Here is an 18419-nt window from a genome sequence, read left to right as displayed (position 1 = left end):
TCCTCACTGTTCAACGTGGCATCTGGCAAGTCCAGTGTGCTGTGCCATCACCTTTTGTCATATGGTCACCCTAACTGGAATGTGCCTGTCACGTTGACAAGAAGCATCACGTTGTATATTATGTCAGAGATTACATTACTTTCAAAATTAAAGGGGAACTTTACCCCCAGTGGTCTGAACAACAAGTCAGTAAATACTGGAGTTAATGGGGCTGTCCCCTTTTAGAACCCTGCCCAGGTCCAGCGTAAGTCATGGTGACCTCTCCTAGTATCTGCTGTTTGCAGCGCTCACGTCACATCGACGGTGCTGCAGACAGCTGAGCTCTGCAGCTCTGCTAATGTTGGTGTCACGAGATGCTCAGCAGCTTCTAGCAGAGTCGGCGGAGCTACACTGTTTCTGCGGCTCCAAATGCCTGTGGACATCGCCTGGAAACCCATGAATGGTTGAGTTAGGAATACCGCTTTAAGCTGGCCATACATATTAGACTGGCTAAAGTATATGGGAGAAAGTCTAAAAAGAGAGATCAGGCAGTTGGTTTCAATATGCCCCATCCTTTCAAGATGAGCTAATGCTAGAGTTTTCTGGCAGCAGCTTACTCCTTTACCAATCACAGTCGGCCATGCATAGTAGTAATAATACTTGCAGTAAAAGTGAGGTCTTATGATGACCTCATAGGACGCAGCATTATAACAGCTTTTTCCAAAAATGTAAAATGACTTATACCTTAAATAAACATTCCAATTTGATTTCCTCACATTGAATAGATTTCTTCCAGTTTTTGCTCGATGCTTTTCCTCCATATTTTTCAAAAGTGATTACTGAAAATTTCTTCTCTTCGCAACGAATGCACAGATCTTTGGACGAGTCTACAATTATAACGAGACATAGGATGGATGAAATCCTATCATGTACATAGACATCTACGTCCGGCAATAATTTCATATACTGAAGTTAAATAGGATCTATCACCAGATTTCAAATTAAAAACTGCCTGCTATATTAAATACGTGTTTTAGACCCAATGAGGCAGGTGTACTCACTTTCAAAATCCAGGTAACGTCGGTGGTATGATCTTTTAACAAAAAAAAGTTTTCCCATTTATTACAAAGAGCAACAACATGGCTAATCAGCTGCAATATTTACATATACTACCAACATAAGGATTTTGCTACAGATTTTACTCCTTAACCCCTTCATGACATGACAATTTTCCTTTTTTTTTTTTTCATTTTTGTTTTTTTCCGCGCCTTTTTCCCAGAGCCTTAAGTTTTTAATTTTTTGGTCAATGTAGTCATATGAGGGCTTGCTTTTTTGCAGAGCGAGTTGTACTTTTGAATGACACCATTCATTCTGCCAGTGTACTGGAAAACGAGAAAAAAAAATTCCAAGTGCAGTGAAATTGCAAAAATATATATATTTTTTTAGTTTCTTATTTACCATGTTCACTATATGGTAAAACTGGCCAAACAGTATGATTCCTTAGGTCAGTTCGAGTACACAAATAACAAAAAACTATACATGTTTGTTATCTAAGTGGTGAAAAAAAAATTCAAGAACTTGTAAAAAAAAAAAAAAAAATTGCGGGGCTTTTATTGCCATTTTCCGAGACCCACTGTAATGTTTTCATTTTTGAGGATCTGGGGCTGGGTGAAGGCTTATTTTTTGCGCTCCGGTCTGATGTTTTTACTGATACCATTTTGGGGTAGAAATGATGTTTTGATTGCCTCTTATTACATTTTATTGCAATGTTGCAGCGGTCAAAAACCTGTAATTCTGGCATTTTGATTTTTTTCGCGTTACGCCATTTACTGATAAGATTAATTTACCGTATATACTCGAGTATAAGCTGACCCGACTATAAGCCGACCCCCCCTAATTTTGCCACAAAAAACTGGGAAAATTTAATGACTAGAGTATAAGCCTAGGGTGGGAAATGCAGCAGCTACTGATAAATGTCAAAAATACAAATAGATACCAATAAAAATAAAATTAATTGAGACATCAGTAGGTTAAGTGTTTTTGAATATCCATATTGAATCAGGAGCCCCATATAATGCTCCATACAGTTCATGATGGCCCCATAAGATGCTCCATATTAAAATATGCCCCATATAATGCTGCACAAATGCGGATTATGGCCCCATAAGATGCTCCATACAGACATTTGCCCCATATAATGCTGCACAAACGTTGATAATGGCCCCATAAGATGCTCCATAAAGATATTTGCCCCATATAAAGCTGCACAAACATTGATTATGGCCCCATAAGATGCTCCATGTAGACATTTGCCCCATATGCTGTTGCTGCGATAAAAAAACAAAAATCACATACTCACCTCTCATCGCTCAGGCCCCCGACACTTGCTATATTTACCTGCACTGACTGTTCAGGCAGAGGGCAGCGCGCACACTAATCGCGTCATCGCGCCCTCTGACCTGAGCGTCAGTGCAGAGGATGGGGAAGACGCAGCGGCGGTGGAATGGGGAGCAGGTGAATATTGCGCACTGCATTATACTCACCTGCTCCTGGCGCGGTCCCTGGTTCCCCGGCAGCTTCTTCCTGTATTGAGCGGTCACATGGTACTGCTCATTACAGTAATGAATAAGCAGCTCCACCCCTATGGGAGTGGAGTGGGATCCATATTCATTACTCTAATGAGCGGTACCATGTGAGCGCTCAATACAGGAAGAAGCTGCCGGCGCCGGGGAACCAGGGACCGCGCCAGGAGCAGGTGAGTATTATTACACAGCTGCTGCTCCCCCTCCCCTGCCAAACCCTGGGTATGACTCGAGTATTAGCCGAGAGGGGCAATTTCAGCCCCAAAAAATGGGCTGAAATTCTCGTATATATGGTAACGTTCTTTTGATTGAGCTTTTATGAATGCAGTGTTACCAAATATGTGTATTTTTTTAATTATTTTATTTTAATGGGGCAAAAGGGTGATTTGAACTTTTGTGCTAATTTCCTTTCATATTTAATTATTATTTTACTGAATTTAATAGTCCCCTTAGGGGACTTGAAGCTGTGATCCTCTGATCCCTTGTGCTATACATAGCAGGGTTTCAGCACTGCTACATATAGCAAATATCTCCTATGAACGTCAGCCACAAGCCGACATTCACAGGAGGACCATAATGACAGGCACGGGGATCTTCAGCAGACCTCGGACTGTCATGGAAACCCATCAGCACCCCACGATTGCATGTAAATGCCGTTGTCAGAGATTGACAACAGAATTTAACAACACCGCTCCACCCACAGCTGTAAGATTCACACAACAGACGATTAAATCATGTGCAGAGAAAGATGTGGGCTTGGCAGGGATGTGACGTATGTGTGTGTCATATGTTGTGAAGGGGTTGATGAAGTCTACCCAAGAAGTCACAGGCACTGCGGATTTTCCATGCAGAAAAATTCTACCCTATATACCGTATATACTAGAGTATAAGCCGAGATTTTCAGCCCATTTTTGGGGGCTGAAAGTCCCCCTCTCAGCTTATACTTGAGTCATACCCAGGGGTCGGCAGGGGAGGGGGAGCGGGGGCTGTCTAATTATACTCACCTGGCGCGGTCCCTGCACGTCTTTTCCCCGGTGCCGGCAGCTTCTTCCTGTACTGAGCTGTCGCATGGTACCGCTCATTACAGTAATGAATATGCGGCTCCACCTCCCATAAGGGTGGAGCCGCATATTCATTACTGTAATGAGCGGTAACGGTGACCGCTCAGTAAAGGATGAAGCTGCGGCGCCGGGGAAGCAGGGACTGCACAGCGCCAGGAGCAGGTGAGTATAACAGGGAGGGGAGTGCAGCGCTGCGCGATATTCACCTGTTCCCCATTCCAGCCGCCGCTCTGTCTTCAGCGTCTTCTGCAGTGACGCTCAGGTCAGAGGGCGCGGTGACGTGGTTAGTGCGCGCCCTCTGCCTGAACGTCAGTGCTGAAGATGGAGCGGCTCCGGAACGAGGAGCAGGTGAATATTGAAAGTGCCGGGGGCCTGAGTGACGAGGTGAATATGTGATTTTTTTTTTATCGCAGCAACAGCAAATGGGGCAAGTGTCTGTATGGAGCATCTATGGGCCATAACGTTTGTGTAGCACTATATGGGGCAAGTGTCTTTACAGGGCCATAATCAACGTTTGTTCAGTACTTTACGGGGAAAGTGTCTGTATGGGGCCATAATCAACGTTTGTGCAGCACTATATGGGGCAAATATCTTTATAGAGCATCTTATGAGGCCATAATCAACATTTGTGCAGCATTATATTGGGCAAATGTGTCTATGGAGCATCTTATGGGGCCATTATTAAACTTTATGGAGCATTATATGGGGCTCCTGATTCAATATGGATATTCAAAAACACAACCTACTGATGTCTCAATTAATTTTACTTTTATTGGTATCTATTTTTACTTTTGACATTTACCAGTAGCTGCTGCATTTCCTACCCTAGGCTTATACTCGAGTCATTAAGTTTTCCCAGTTTTTTGTGGCAAAATTAGGGGGGTCGGCTTATACTCAGGTCGGCTTATACTCGAGTATATACGGTAAATAAGAATTTAAATATCTCCTACTTCGCTGGTACTGAATTACCAATGCACATATGGAAAATTGTGAAAAGCCCATAGAATACAGTGCTTGATCAGAAATGTGAAAATCGGATGTCTGAATACGGGCTTGGTAGAAAAAAAAATGTAGTTGGATAGCGTATACACTCACCTCCAGTCCACAGTGACTTCTTGAAGATTCCCATCTTTTCACCACACCGCACTCGAAATTTTTCATTGAAAACTTGTTTGGGGAACTCCACCTTAACCGACACAGGTTTAATCACTGGGCAATAAGAAAACGCACCATCACTTAGGATTCCATGCTGGTGCCGAAAGAGCTACCTACATGCACCTCTCGGAATACTCCGATGGGTGTTTTTTCATCATTTTCTTATGGGTAAATAATTTTATATTTGGAAAGATTGGACTTCTGCAAACTAGATTTTTTTTATTTTTTTTTTTACTTTTTTTTTATTTAATTTTGTGTAGTAGGCAACCCCCTTTTCCTGAGAGGCGCCAATCAAACTTATCTTTTTGTCAAAACATTTTTTTTTCCTCTTTCTCATACAACTGGGTGTTATGACACTTTTTGTCAGACGGATGTGTCTGGGCACACTAGGAAACTGGCCGATCATTGCTGATAATGTCAGGAGAAGGCAATCGGGATTGTAATACACAGTTGTTTAAATCAGGTTTTTGTGTTACATTTTTTTTTATTATTTCTAATAATACAGATTTTGATACTAGAAAAAATAATTATTAAAAATGAAAAATAGAAATCGTGCAATTTTCGCACTGGCAACGTTTTGTTTTTTTTTAGACTCTGACTTTCTTTCAGGAAATTCACATGCACATTAACCACAATGAACAGACCACAACATTATCTTTTATATTGAAGCATCTAATGAGTGTGTGCAAATGTTACTGTGACGTGAGGGGGAGGAGGTGAGCTGCGACATCAAGTACTGTGAATAGTTGATCTTATATTGTAGAAGTCATTGTAAAAGTGCCGCAGAATAATAAATTATTATTATTGTAATACTGGCTGTGATGATAAGGAGACTACTGAAAACTCTTCCAGGAAGTAAAAGTCTAAAAACAACCCAAATGCCAAAGTGAAAATTGAAATATTACTAATTTTCTTATTTTTAATACGAATCTTGAGCTTAAAAAAATTTGGCAAAATTTGTAAAAATAAAAAAAAACATTTAAACATAACAACCTAATTTAACAATAGTTTATTTTCTGACAACACATTCTATTTAATAATAGGAGGTCTTGATAAGGAAAACCCATAAGTGACAGGTAACATTGAGTAATATTTTCTAAATTGATGTTTATTCTGTAGTTAGAAATTAGGAACAAACCTTGTACTGCCTCATATTTGTCGTTTAGATGAATTCTGCTCTTTGTAAAGAAAGCGATGTTGGTTTGCTGGGTTTTGCTTCTTCCATGTTTGTGCCCTTTTGAGTGTTCTGGAACTTTAAGATGTAGATAAAGAATAAAATATTTCAATATTAGCACATATGATAGAATATTAGTCACTGGATCCTGATTAGAGATGAGCGAAATTTTCAAGGTTCGGATCGGTTCGATTTGCCGAACGATTAGACGTTCGACGAATATGTTCAACGAACGTACCCGAACACCATTAGATTTAATGGGAGGCCAAATCAAACGTATACACAACACCTTAAGGGGAGACAAAAAGTTTCCCAAACAGCTGAAATTAAGGGTAGACACCATGAAAACTGGCATCAATTGACCCACAGTAGAAAATGGCATGACACAGCAACAGTCAGCCATGGACCAAGCATGAGGTACCAGGGTCTGGCCCAGCATTTACAGCTTGGAATTGAAGTTTCAATGAGGACCTGGGGGTTAAGGGAGAGGTGAAAGCCTTCTTAGCTGTTAGACCTCATGCAACAGTTCAATTTTTTTTTAGTTTCCCAGCCACGCTGAGGTGGCACAAACATCAGCTTCATAGACTACTATTGGTAGAAAAATGTAAGAATAGTGTGGCGAAACAGCATTTAATATGAATTATCCAGACGTATTATTTCAGTAGGCCCTCGGACATGAGCTAGAGGTGATGTAAGACTGAATGTTGACTCTTAGGGTACCGTCACACAGTGGCACTTTTGTCGCTACGACGGTACGATTCTTGACGTTCCAGCGATATCGCTGTGTCTGACACGCAGCAGCGATCAGGGATCCTGCTGAGAATCGTACGTCGTAGCAGATCGTTTGGAACATTCTTTCGTCGCTGGATCTCCCGCTGTCATCGCTAGATCGGTGTGTGTGACACCGATCTAGCGATGCGTTCGCTTGTAACCAGGGTAAACATCGGGTTACTAAGCGCAGGGCCGCGCTTAGTAACCCGATGTTTACCCTGGTTACCAGCGTAAATGTAAAAAAAAAAAAAACAGTACATACTTACATTCCCGTGTCCGTCAGGTCCCTTGCCGTCTGCTTCCCGCACTCACTGACTACCGGCCGTAAAGTGAAAGCAGAGCACAGCGGTGACGTCACCGCTGTGCTGTGCTTTCACTTTACGTCCGGCAGTCAGTGAGTGCGCCAAGCAGACGGCAAGGGACCGACACTGGAATGTAAGTATGTACTGTTTTTTTTTTTTTTACGCTGGTAACCAGGGTAAACATCGGGTTACTAAGCGCGGTCCTACGCTTAGTAACCCGATGTTTACCCTGGTTACCCGGGGACCTCGGCATCATTGGTCGCTGGAGAGCTGTCTGTGTGACAGCTCTCCAGCGACCACACTACGACTTACCAACGATTACGGCCAGGTCGTATCGCTGGTCGTGATCGTTGGCAAATCGTATAGCGTGACGGTACCCTTATGGTCAATTAATTAATGTTCAATGGCTGCCATTTGTTGACTGGCTGCTGATTAGCTATTGTATCTGTTCTGGTATTGTGATGGATGGCCTCCCTCCTCCTTCCCCCAAGTCTGTGGTGGATTACATGAATGAGAAGTTGTGACCTATAAAGAGGAGGATCTGCCTGTGTTTTGGGAGACTCTACATTACAGTAACCTCAAAGCTCCAACTGAAGAAATACAGAGCTGCTTCATAGACCATCACTGAACCCTCAAAGACATTTAGAGAATTCAGGTGGGGACAATCAAGTCACCAGGCCTTGTACATCAATGTCAGCTTCATAAGCTTGTCGTTATCTTCTCTCTGTGGGGGCCGGCCAAAATTGGGGAGCCAGTGGTGGGGGTAGTCAGTCCAGGAAGCAGCTCTAATTACGGCGAGTCAGTGGACGGGTGAGACTCTGTATTTTGCACAATCTTGGGTATTTGCTGTAGCTATTCTATATGCTATTGTGTTGGTAGTTAAATAAAATTATTCCCATACTGTTTTCCCTCACCCTGTGTTGTCTGAGTAGTGTTCTGCCCATGGGGAGAGAGTGCGAGCGTTCAGTGGTATGAGCCTTTCTCCGTGCAGTCTTTTACAGACAGCTGGGACAGAGGACCAGAGCACCCACTAACCCTGTGTCTCTACAAATAGTAACACAGGTAGTTGACTGATCAATTGACCAACAGTAGAACCTTTTATACTGGCACCGAAGCAGTCAGCCATGGCCCATGCATGAGGTATCAGGCTCTGGCAAGTATTTTAAGCTTGGAATTTAAGTTTTAATGAGGACCTGGTGGTTAAGTGACTGTTGTAAGCGTTCTTAGCTGGGAGACCTGATACCTCATGCAACACCTCCAATTTTTTTTTATTCCAGCCACACTCAGATGGCACAAGCCTCAGTTTCATAGACTACTATTGGTAGAAAAATTTAAGAAAAATAACACAGGTAGTTGACTGATCAATTGACCCACAATAGAACTTTTTTTAAAATGGCACAGAAGCAGTCATCCATGGGCCATGCATGAGGTATCAGGGTCTGGGACAGCACTTACAGCTTTGAATTGAAGGTTCAATTAAGACGTGGTGGCTAATGAAGCGGTGTAAGCCTTCTTTGCTGGGAGCCCAGATACCTCAGGCAACAGCTCAATTTTTTTATTCACAGCCAGACTCAGGTGGCACAAAAATCAGCTAGATAGAGCACTAATGTTAGAAAAATTTAAGGATAGTAACACTTGTAGTTGACTAAAAGTAAGGGCAGGCCTGCCGGTCTGGGAGCCATACTGCAACAGGCATCACACATGAAGGAGACACAACTTGGAGTATAAATATGTCACAAAATTAGGGGCAGACAACAGGAAACGTGGCATCAATTTACCTACAGTAGAAATTTGATAATGGCACAGCAGAAGTCAGCCTTGTGCCATGAATGAGGTTTTAGGGTATGGGCCAGCATTTAGAGCTTTGAATTGAAGTTTCAATTAAGACGCTGTGGATAAGGGAGTGGTGTAAGCCTTCTTATCTCTTATACCTTCTTGTCTCAACTGCGGTGAATCATTTAATTTTGGTGTTTTGAAAATAAAATTATAAATTGTTTGCAACTTAAAGGACTTCGGAGTGCGACTGTTTATCCTTGGGATTACATTCTGAGAGAACACTGGCTGCCGGGCATGACAAAACCTCCTAGGCATGACAGGCGAGCTCTGGCCGCTCTTCCATTTTTGAAGACCAAAATGCAAAAGGGTCCAAACCTCCCCTGATGGCATTGATATACTTGTACTCTGTTCTGCTGGTGCATGAGCTTGTGTAAAAAATTAGTTAAACGACTCACAGAAATTGCTAATGCCCCTTATACTACTGCTGCTGCTAATGTATTTGCGATGACGCCATGATGTTCCCAGGGTTGAACATCTAAAAGTGGGATGCACACTGTGTGCCTCACTGCTGTCTTGGGGAAAATCACTCTTAAGATTGTCTACAAGTGTATTTCGATACCCCAGCATCCGCGCATCCCTTTCCGGGGGGGAAGCATCTAGCTAAATTGGCAACCCAGTAGCCATCACTATTTCTAATCCTAAGAATATGGGCATCATGTTGAAGATAGTCCAGCAAGAAGGTGCTCATGTGTAGGGCACTTCCATGAGGTCCAAGACCATGGTGTGTTGGTGACGGGGTAACACTCAAGGTTGCTTCCTCCGTCCCCTATCGCCAACCATGAACAACAGAGAGCGGATCATTATCCTCTTCATCTCTTGTCCGTTGCGCGTCCATCACATCGTCCTCCTCAATTTGTTCTTCGGCTCCTGCATCTTCACCAACAGTTTGTCTGGTACTATGAGCTTCTTTGATCACTGTAAGTCTCCTCCCATGGCACCCGCCTGTGTGACGACAGTCCGGAAATTTCAGTTATTGTTACCCTTTCTTCATCCTCCTCTGCTTCCACCACTTCCTTTGGGACTTTCACCTCCTCACGCACATTATTCAAAATGTGCTCCAGCATGTAGATGACCGGAATAATGATGCTGATGATGGCATTGTCAGAGCTTACCATCTTAGTAGCCATTTCAAAACTGCAGAGGAGTGCAGGGTCCTTCACTCTGCAAGCATGATGTGCACCACATCTGGACTGTGTTGGTCCAGGCTATGCAAAAGGACATACTGAATCAGGGCTTGTCGCTGCTGCCACAACTGCTGCAACATGTACAGAGTGGAATTCCACAGTGTCGGTACATCGCTAATCAAACTGTTAACTGGTAGGCCGAAAGACCTCTGTAGCAATGCAAGTCGATGACCTGCAAGGTGCGATCGTCAGAAGTTAGCACACAGCGACCGTGCTTTCTGCAGCGCATTCTGGCCGGGATAGTTGCTGTACCATCAAGTTGAGGACGTGAGCCATGCAAGGTAAGTGTGTGAGGTTGCCACGGTTTAGGGCCGCCACCAAGTTTGCACCGTTATCACAAACGGCCTTCACGGATTCCAGGTTTAGTGGAGACAGCCATTGCTCTAACTCAGCCTGGATAGCTGTCCACAACTCTTGAGCTGTGTGACTGCGATCTCCAAAGCATGTTAATTTAAACATTGTCTGCTTGCGGTGAGCCATGGCTGCGCAGTATGGATGTGGGGGAGATTCTATCTGCACTGTTGGAAGGTGTGTCTGATTAAGGGAGAGGTTTAAGGCACAGGTGCAGGTCCTAGAGGAAGTGGAGGAGGCAGAAGCAAGGGAGTAACTGTTAGATACAGAGGTTTGTCCCGCAAGCCTTGGGTATTCCAAGACTTGTGGAGCAGCCCCTTGACCGCTTGCCCCCACAGTCACCAGAGTCACACAGTACCCAGTCAGTGAGATGTAACGCTCCTGCCCATGTTTGCTCGTCCTGGTATCAGTGGTGAAATGTACCCTGGCAGACAGTTTTTCAGGGAATGGGTGGAGTTGTCAGCGACATGCTCATGTAGCGTAGGCACAGCTTTCTTACAGAAGTAATGGCGACTGGGCAACAGGTACAGGGAGACTGAGATGGCCATCAACTTTCTGAAACAGTTTGTATCCACCAGGCAGAAAGGCAGTATTTCCATGGCCAACAGATTGGAGATTGTGGAGTTCAAGCTCAGCTTTGGCTTGTGTAGGAGGAAACATTCTTTTAGGAGACAACAACTGCAGAACCGAGGGCTGGCTGCTGTGCTGAGAGAGGGCAGAGTATTTAGAACCGGACAACCTGCTGGACTGTGAGTGAGGTGCAGGCGGAGATGTTCTGGTGGATTGAGAAAGATGTGTTGCGCTAGGTGATACAAAAGTAGCAGTCATGTCTACTTCCGTAACAGCTGACAGGCTCTCACCGACTGGGGTAGGTAAACAATTGTAGTTTCTGCGGCCGGAGACCTGAGAAGACTTGAAATGGTGACGGAGGAGGAAGAAGCAGCAGATGAGGTTGATGGGATGGCTGGTGGTTGGCGAGTCCTGCTAGTCTGCATTTTAGTGCAGTGAGATTCCCACACTAAGGGATGTTGATCGCATGTGAATGTGCCGATTCATGTACAGTATGTAGTCGTGAAATTATTGCAATTTGTGCCTCTACTGAGTTTTTTTGCAAATTTGACAGATAACTTGTGTTGAGTCATACTTTGCGGTCTCAAAAAGGCCCAGGTTAGGCAACCCTTGCCGCCTCTGCGAACTGCACACTTGCAACCGGTGATGGCCACAGCCAAAGTTGGGGCTGAGGATGCAGTGGTTGTGATGGTTGCATCATTTCGTGTCTATGTGGGAAGCTGCAATGTAACCTCCTTATCTTACTCCTCTTTCTCTGCTGAGCTACTCAGCTTCGTACCTATGGGTTCACACCAAGTGGGATCTACAACCTCATTGTCATCCTCTCTGTTCTCACACTCCTCACCCTGAGAGTCACCTTCCTCTTCTTCTTGCCCTGACACCACAGTTCAGTCCGCGTGCGCCTCTGGTCTCATCAGGATCACCTCCACTCTTGGTGGTTAATGTCTGGTGACGAGCGTCCGGATTCTGCTGGGATTCTACTTTGTCCGGGCCCAGATCCAACTTGAAAAAAATTTAGGCATCGATGCAGAGGCTTTACTTTTCTGGATTCTGTGATTCTTCGTACCAGACCTCTGATGCCCATGGAATAGAATGTGTGAACAGATCTTCAAAATGGCTCCTCTGAGTTAAGGGGAAAAAAAAAAGAAAGAAAAAAAAAAAACACGTCGCTCCTCTAGCCTCTCCACACCCTCTCCCTCATCATTCATCATTCAAAATGCTCGTGAACGCGAACACAAATCCAAATGTACTACGTTCGTTCTGAATTTGAAATAGGCAAAAGTTTTCCGAACATGTTTGCTCATCTCTAATCCTAATTCATCTCCCTATGTAACGCTACAGTGCCTCCATGGCAATAACTAACATAGACCTCTGGGAATGAGCCCCCCCAAGTTGCTGCTGTGCAGGTTATCCCTTAGTGGAAACATCTATAGAGTGAGGCTCTGTGAACAAGATCATTTATTTATTTATTTTTTTTACAAATTGACTCAAAGTTTCCATTTTTTTTTTAAACTAATCCCTTTAAGAACAAAAACCTCGGTTTCCATTTTGCATCACTTTTTCTATTTTTGAAAGGATTCATATTACTAGTGTTGGTTTTGACAACCTTTTATGTTTAGTGCTAAAAAAAAATCCATTAAAATGATGACATAATGGATGAACTCACATTATGATCCGTTTCCAAAAGATCTTAATAACTTAAAGTGAATCGATCAGCAAGATTGTTCTCAGTAACCTACTGTCAGGTCGGCTCCATTAAACTGATTAAAATGATACCTGGGTGATGAAATCCGTCTTGTGGTTGTTGTTTAATCTTTATTTTCAGTTTTCAGTTAATGAGATTCTTGTGCTCCGGGGGCGGCCTGTGGGTGTTGCTGTGGGCTTTATGTGGTGCTCTGCTTATATATGCATCTGTATGGCTTATGACAGGCCACTGATCCTTCACTGACCTGCCACCTATTTTACATATTGCATAGAATATGTTTTTTTTTAAAAAGATCACATTCATCAGGCAGGCGCCAGCTAGCAAGATTCGATAGATAATATGACCATTTTCATATGATTTAGACATATAGTTTTGTTATCCTTATCATAATTTCTTTATTCTACCGAAATGGCAACGGCGTCTGCGTAGTAGCATCTATCGGAACCATTTTGATTAAGCCCATAAAGAAGCATATGTAAGTAGAGCACCACATAAAGCCCCACCCACAGGTCACCCAGGAGCTCCAGAATCTCATTAAGGCTGAGGTCACACTTGCGAGTGCAATGCGAGAAACTTGCACGAGTCTCTCACATCAATACCCGGCCCAGGCGCCGGCACTCGGGACCGGAGTGTGCGGCTGCATGTATTGCTATGCAGCTGAACGCTCCGGTCTTGAGTGCCGGCGGCAGTGCCGGATATTGATGTGAAAGACTCGTGCAAGTTTCTCGCATTGAACTCGCAAGTGTGACCTCAGCCTTAATGAGATTCTGGAGTTCCTGGGCGACCTGTGTGACAACAGCTTAACTGAAAACTACAAATAAACGTTAAACAACAACCACAAGACGGATTTCATCACCAGGTATCATTGTAATCAGTATAATGGCACCGACCTTACACTGTATGTAGGTTACTGTGCCCAATCCTGCTTACAGATTAACTTTAAAGAAAAAAAACAAACAAAATAAAAACAAGAGCTGATGTGGTTTTTTTTTTTAAACTTTTTTTTGTACTTTAAGGAGGCCAGGGTGGTAGTCGTGGCGACAGGCTGTAGTGTTCCCACACCCTAGCGCCCCACAGATGAAATACAATGTCCCTTGTTCTGAATGTTCAGTGTGCGCAACAGTACACTCACATTTACTGTCAGAGTTCCTGAGCTCCACAAACCATTCCAGAGACAAAGTTCTTTTCCAATGGTTTAACTTTACTAAGCAGAAGGGTATCCATCACATTTGCAGCACAACGTATACAGAGCGACATATCCTGCACTTTCCCTGCCTTCTGGGCAGCCTCAGTTCTTCCTGACAACTCTGTTTCTCTTCCGGGAATCCCTGCCTGACTTCTGGACAATCTCTGTGCCACTTCTGTGCCTTTAGTCTAACCAACTTCCTACCATTCCCTTGTCCGGTTTCAGTAGGAAAAGGTGCCAGATTCACCGTCTCAGCTTCACCTGCCCCGGTCATAGACCCCGTATCCCTCTTGGAACGGTCCTGTCCAAGCTGATGGCTGATGGCACGACTCTCAGCCTGGGGCCCCTTCCTGCTGTAGCAGTTTTATCCCCACAGCTGGTAGACTGTTCCTCCCACTGCTGCTTCTTACTCCTTGCCCTATGCAAAGCTGCCTAACCAGGAAGTTTCTATCTTATGTGCTATTGCTCTGCACTAAACTCCTCTGTTAACTCCTCCCCTCTGGAAAATTCCTATGCTGCCTGTACCTAAGCTAACATTCCTATTCTCTATCTCTAATATGCCCCCCTCTATTCTAGCCCCACTATTGTTCTATACTACCTTATATCCTATCCCTAATCTTATACACAACACATAGTACATTTATATTACAGTACATAACGCATCAATTACATTCACATTAATGAACATTAGGGAAACGCACACAATTAGAAGACCAAAGAGGGGAAAGCATAGGAGGGTCCCCGCCCCCTCCTTACTCTTCCATCCAATAATGGACAGCAAAACAGAAAAGATGCTTTTTTTTTTTTTTAGGAAACAGAAATACCCGTCTAAATGACTGTATCCTGTAACATTTTATTTTTCATAAGAATGGAAATTAAAGAAACGGACACGTGAACGGAACCTTACCAAACAGATCTACCACTATCCCGTCTATAGGGAACTTTGGCCTGTGATATTAGTCATCCCTCTATTAGACATAAATGGGAATTTTGGCCATTCGATATACAAGATGCATTGGCTTTATTAGATCCCGCCAACACAGTCTTTCCGAAATGCAAAGTAAGAGTCCATTTAAACAGATATTTTTTAACCCACTGAGTTTTTCACGAGGAAGAAGCTTCAGGTCTTATTTTTTTCCCTGAAGCATTTTTTTAAATTTTTGTTTCCTGATCACTTTTTTTCTCCAATTTTATTTTTAACTACATTTAACAATGAAGAAACCGCTAGTAATTTTTCAAATAACTGTGCTGGAAAAAAAACACTGAAATAGACGCCCGGCCTTCTTTTAAGCCTTCCCATCGACTTCGTATTGTATAAGTATGGCGCGTCTTCAAACTGGAAAATGCCTTTTAACCATTTGGCGTCTTTGGAAACCTGAAGCGGGTAAAAGACTTAACATATGATCTTATATAGAAATGCTAAATGTACATTCATTTGAACGTTACCCTGCGGATATGGGTGGCGTACGTCTAAGACGCACAGTCCGGGCTGACCGCCACAAGTCTCCAGACCCAAACATATTTATATATGAGTTCAGGTCAAGAGGTCTCTGGCTGTTCTGGACCATAAATGGTGGAGGCCTCAAGGAGATCAATGTGAGCATATGAATGGTTCACAATGTCCCCATAACACACCCTCAATCGGTAACTTATTGCATTTTTGTCTTCAAAATAAGCTTTTCTAATAAAGTTTACATAGTTAAAATAGAGGATTTCTAGAATACTTAGCAATATTCAACTTTAAAATATTAAAATAATTCGTCGTCATCCTCTTTATGTACAGGTTATAGAATACAAACCTTTGCGTTTCCTTTCTCCATCTTTGACTTCCACGTCAAAATCAGGTGGCTCATAATAATTAATAGGCTGCAATCTGCATTTTCTGACTGGAGTTGGTAACGTTTCGTCTGAACCTGTGGAATTGCAGAGTGAAGGTGTGAGGGTCAATAAATCGAACCAAAATTCCTCTAACAAATACAAGCTAGAACACACAAAAAAAAAACGAGAATAGAAGACGAACTGGACATAATTTCACACAAAACCCCCAAAATAGGCGGAGCAAAATTGTAAAAAAAAAAAGTGCAATGCCACGATTGTTTTAGGGTGAAAAAAAAATTCAGAAATTTGTAAAAAACAAACAAAAAAAATACATGTTTTTTTTGCTTTTGTTGTCATTTTCTGAGAGTGGTTTGAACTGGTTTTTAAAAAAAATAATTATATTTTTGAAAAAACATTTTAACCTCAATTTTTACAAAATTTTAATAATCTCCTGAGGAGAAGCTGTGATCGACTGATCGCTTGTATTTAATCGCTGTAGATAAGACCCCAATGTATCCTGAAAGATGAGAAAAAGAGGTTAGATTATACTCGCCCAGGGGCGGTCCCGCTGCAGTCCGGTCCAATGGGCGTTGCGGTCCGGTCCAGTGCCTCCTATCTTCATCAGATGACGTCCTCTTTTTGTCTTCACGCTGCGGCTCTGGCGCAGGTTTACTTTGTCTGTCCTGTTGAGGGCAGAGCAAAGTACTGCAGTGCACAGGCGCAGGGCCTCTCTGACCTTTTCCTGCCCACTGCAGTACTTTGCTCTGCTCTCAACAGGGCAGACTAAGTACGCCTGTGCCGGAGCCGCAGCGTGAATGCAAGAAGAGGACGTCATCATAAGAAGATGGGAAACTCCGGACCGCGACGCCCATCGGACCAGACCGCCCCTGGGTGAGTATAATCTAACCTCTTTTTCTCATCTTTCAGGATACATCGGGGGCTTATCTACAGCATTCCAGAATGCTGTAGATAAGCCCCTGATGCTGATGGGCTTAGCTCATCTTCAATTTTGGGGGTGACAGGTTCCCTTTAAGATTTAAGTGAATATAAAATACCGTACCTGTGAGAGGTACATGAGAGTTCTTCTTGTGAGTTTCATCATTTGGGGTTACTGTAAATAAAGTATCAGAAAAATTAATGCAAAACATAAAAAAACACAAATTATTTCCTTGTCTATGCTACTGCTTGAGAAAAAAAAAAAAAAAGAGCACCGTCCGCCATCTCTCAGAGTCTCAAAAATCAAGACCATGAATGGAACCACCACTAAACTGTAAGTAGGCATTTCAGGAGTCCGTTTTTTAGCACTGGAGGGGGTAGGACTTTTGAGCAAAGTTATGTATTAAGTTTTTCGGAAATGTGATCGCTCGTGATCGTTCGTAATAAAAAGATCCAGATCAATAGAAAATGCAATTGGAAAGGAAAGTGAAGAAGTAGATAACTAAGCAATTGGGAAGGAAAGTGAAGAATTAGATAATTAACAAGAAGATGGATGGAGACAACCACCAACACCTTAAATATGGAGTTGGGAAGCCCGATGACCCAAATGGAGACAAAAAAACACTATTCCTGTGGTAGTCAAGAGCCACAGTGTTGTAGTACTAACTGGGGGAAGGATCCATGAAGTCCGGTTCAGGTAGGGCCAGAGTTTTTTCTTTTGCAGACACTTTAAAAACAGATAATAAAAAAAGTAGTTTAAACATTATAAAATAAGCACACGTAGGTCCAAAACATATAGTGATAGGTTATTTAGTGAAATACTGAATTATACAGGATTTCATTCGGTTTTGTAAAAAAAATAATGAGCCAAGTTGCAATGCCAAGGCATCCAAATATAGAATGACATGCCGGTGATTCAAATAAGTGATGGTCCAAGAAACCAGCAATATCCAATAAAATGCAATATCTGCAAAAAGGCTAGGTTATGAATAGAACTGGTCTTCTCATATGGGCCAAAAGGGAGCTTTTTGGTGCCCCCTAATCTCCAGGGCATGGGTGCGAAAGTTACACCACTGCACATCATTTTTTTATGAGAAAATGGCAATACACTGCTGCATAGCATCTTTATCAGTGGCTCATCTCCCTTGCAAACGAAGGACAGGTCATGTTGAAATCCAACATACCCAATCTTTCTTTCCTTCCTCTGTCATCTGTCAGTGTTAGAAGTCCCCCATATGCATTAGATGATCAGGGATCACACCAAAATTGGTTGCCAGATAACATGTATGGTCACCTTTACAGAATGGCTTCCTGTTCTGCCGTGTACAGCGTGTGGAGGTCCCAAGTGGGGCATCATGCTCTATTAAGTCCATACGTCTTAACAGAACATATGGAAAGGAGTCTTAATTGTGAGGCAGCAGCTTAAAGGGTTGTTCCCAACATCGCAAATTATCACATATCCACAGGATAAATCATAATTTGCTGATCCATGAGGGTCCGAGAGCTCTAAAATTCCTCATCTGAATAGATGGGTGGCCAAATATGTGAGATGACAGAAAGAGATGAATACAGACAATAAGTGTCGCAGCGTGATGCAGCAGCAATAAAGGTAAACATAGTTCTAGGATGTATTGAGAGAAGAATAGAGTCTAGGTCACGTGAAGTAATTATCCCCCTCTACTCCTCCTTGTTCAGACCTCATCTGGAATACTGTGTCCATTTCTGGGCACCACATTTTAAAAAAGACATTCATAAACTGGAACAAGTTCAGAGAAGAGCTACCAGAATGGTGAGCGGACTACAAAGTAT

The 18419-nt window shown here is 42.9% G+C and overlaps 1 protein-coding gene across 9 annotated transcripts in view; it reads right to left on the bottom strand.

Annotated features, from left to right (window-relative positions):
• LOC138657175 (nuclear body protein SP140-like protein) overlaps positions 1 to 18419 on the bottom strand; it is a 78697-nt gene that overhangs the window by 19524 nt on the left and 40754 nt on the right. For 2 of the 9 annotated variants that reach the window (XM_069744777.1, XM_069744779.1), the window contains 6 exons: positions 17278 to 17337; positions 16735 to 16785; positions 15656 to 15769; positions 5916 to 6029; positions 4718 to 4831; positions 756 to 866 (listed from right to left, as the gene is read on the bottom strand). In XM_069744777.1, the coding sequence (XP_069600878.1) occupies positions 756 to 866; positions 4718 to 4831; positions 5916 to 6029; positions 15656 to 15769; positions 16735 to 16785; positions 17278 to 17337 (564 nt within the window). Of the gene's footprint in view, positions 1 to 723; positions 867 to 4717; positions 4832 to 5915; positions 6030 to 13850; positions 15232 to 15655; positions 15770 to 16734; positions 16786 to 17277; positions 17338 to 18419 lie in introns of those variants that run through there. The other 7 variants (XM_069744781.1, XM_069744783.1, XM_069744778.1 and 4 more) reach the window with 6 other exon arrangements.

This window comes from Ranitomeya imitator, chromosome 1, assembly GCF_032444005.1.
Source record: "Ranitomeya imitator isolate aRanImi1 chromosome 1, aRanImi1.pri, whole genome shotgun sequence".
Taxonomy (NCBI): domain Eukaryota; kingdom Metazoa; phylum Chordata; class Amphibia; order Anura; family Dendrobatidae; genus Ranitomeya; species Ranitomeya imitator.
Note: the sequence above shows the minus strand (reverse complement) of the source record. Positions and strands in the feature narration are given on the sequence as shown.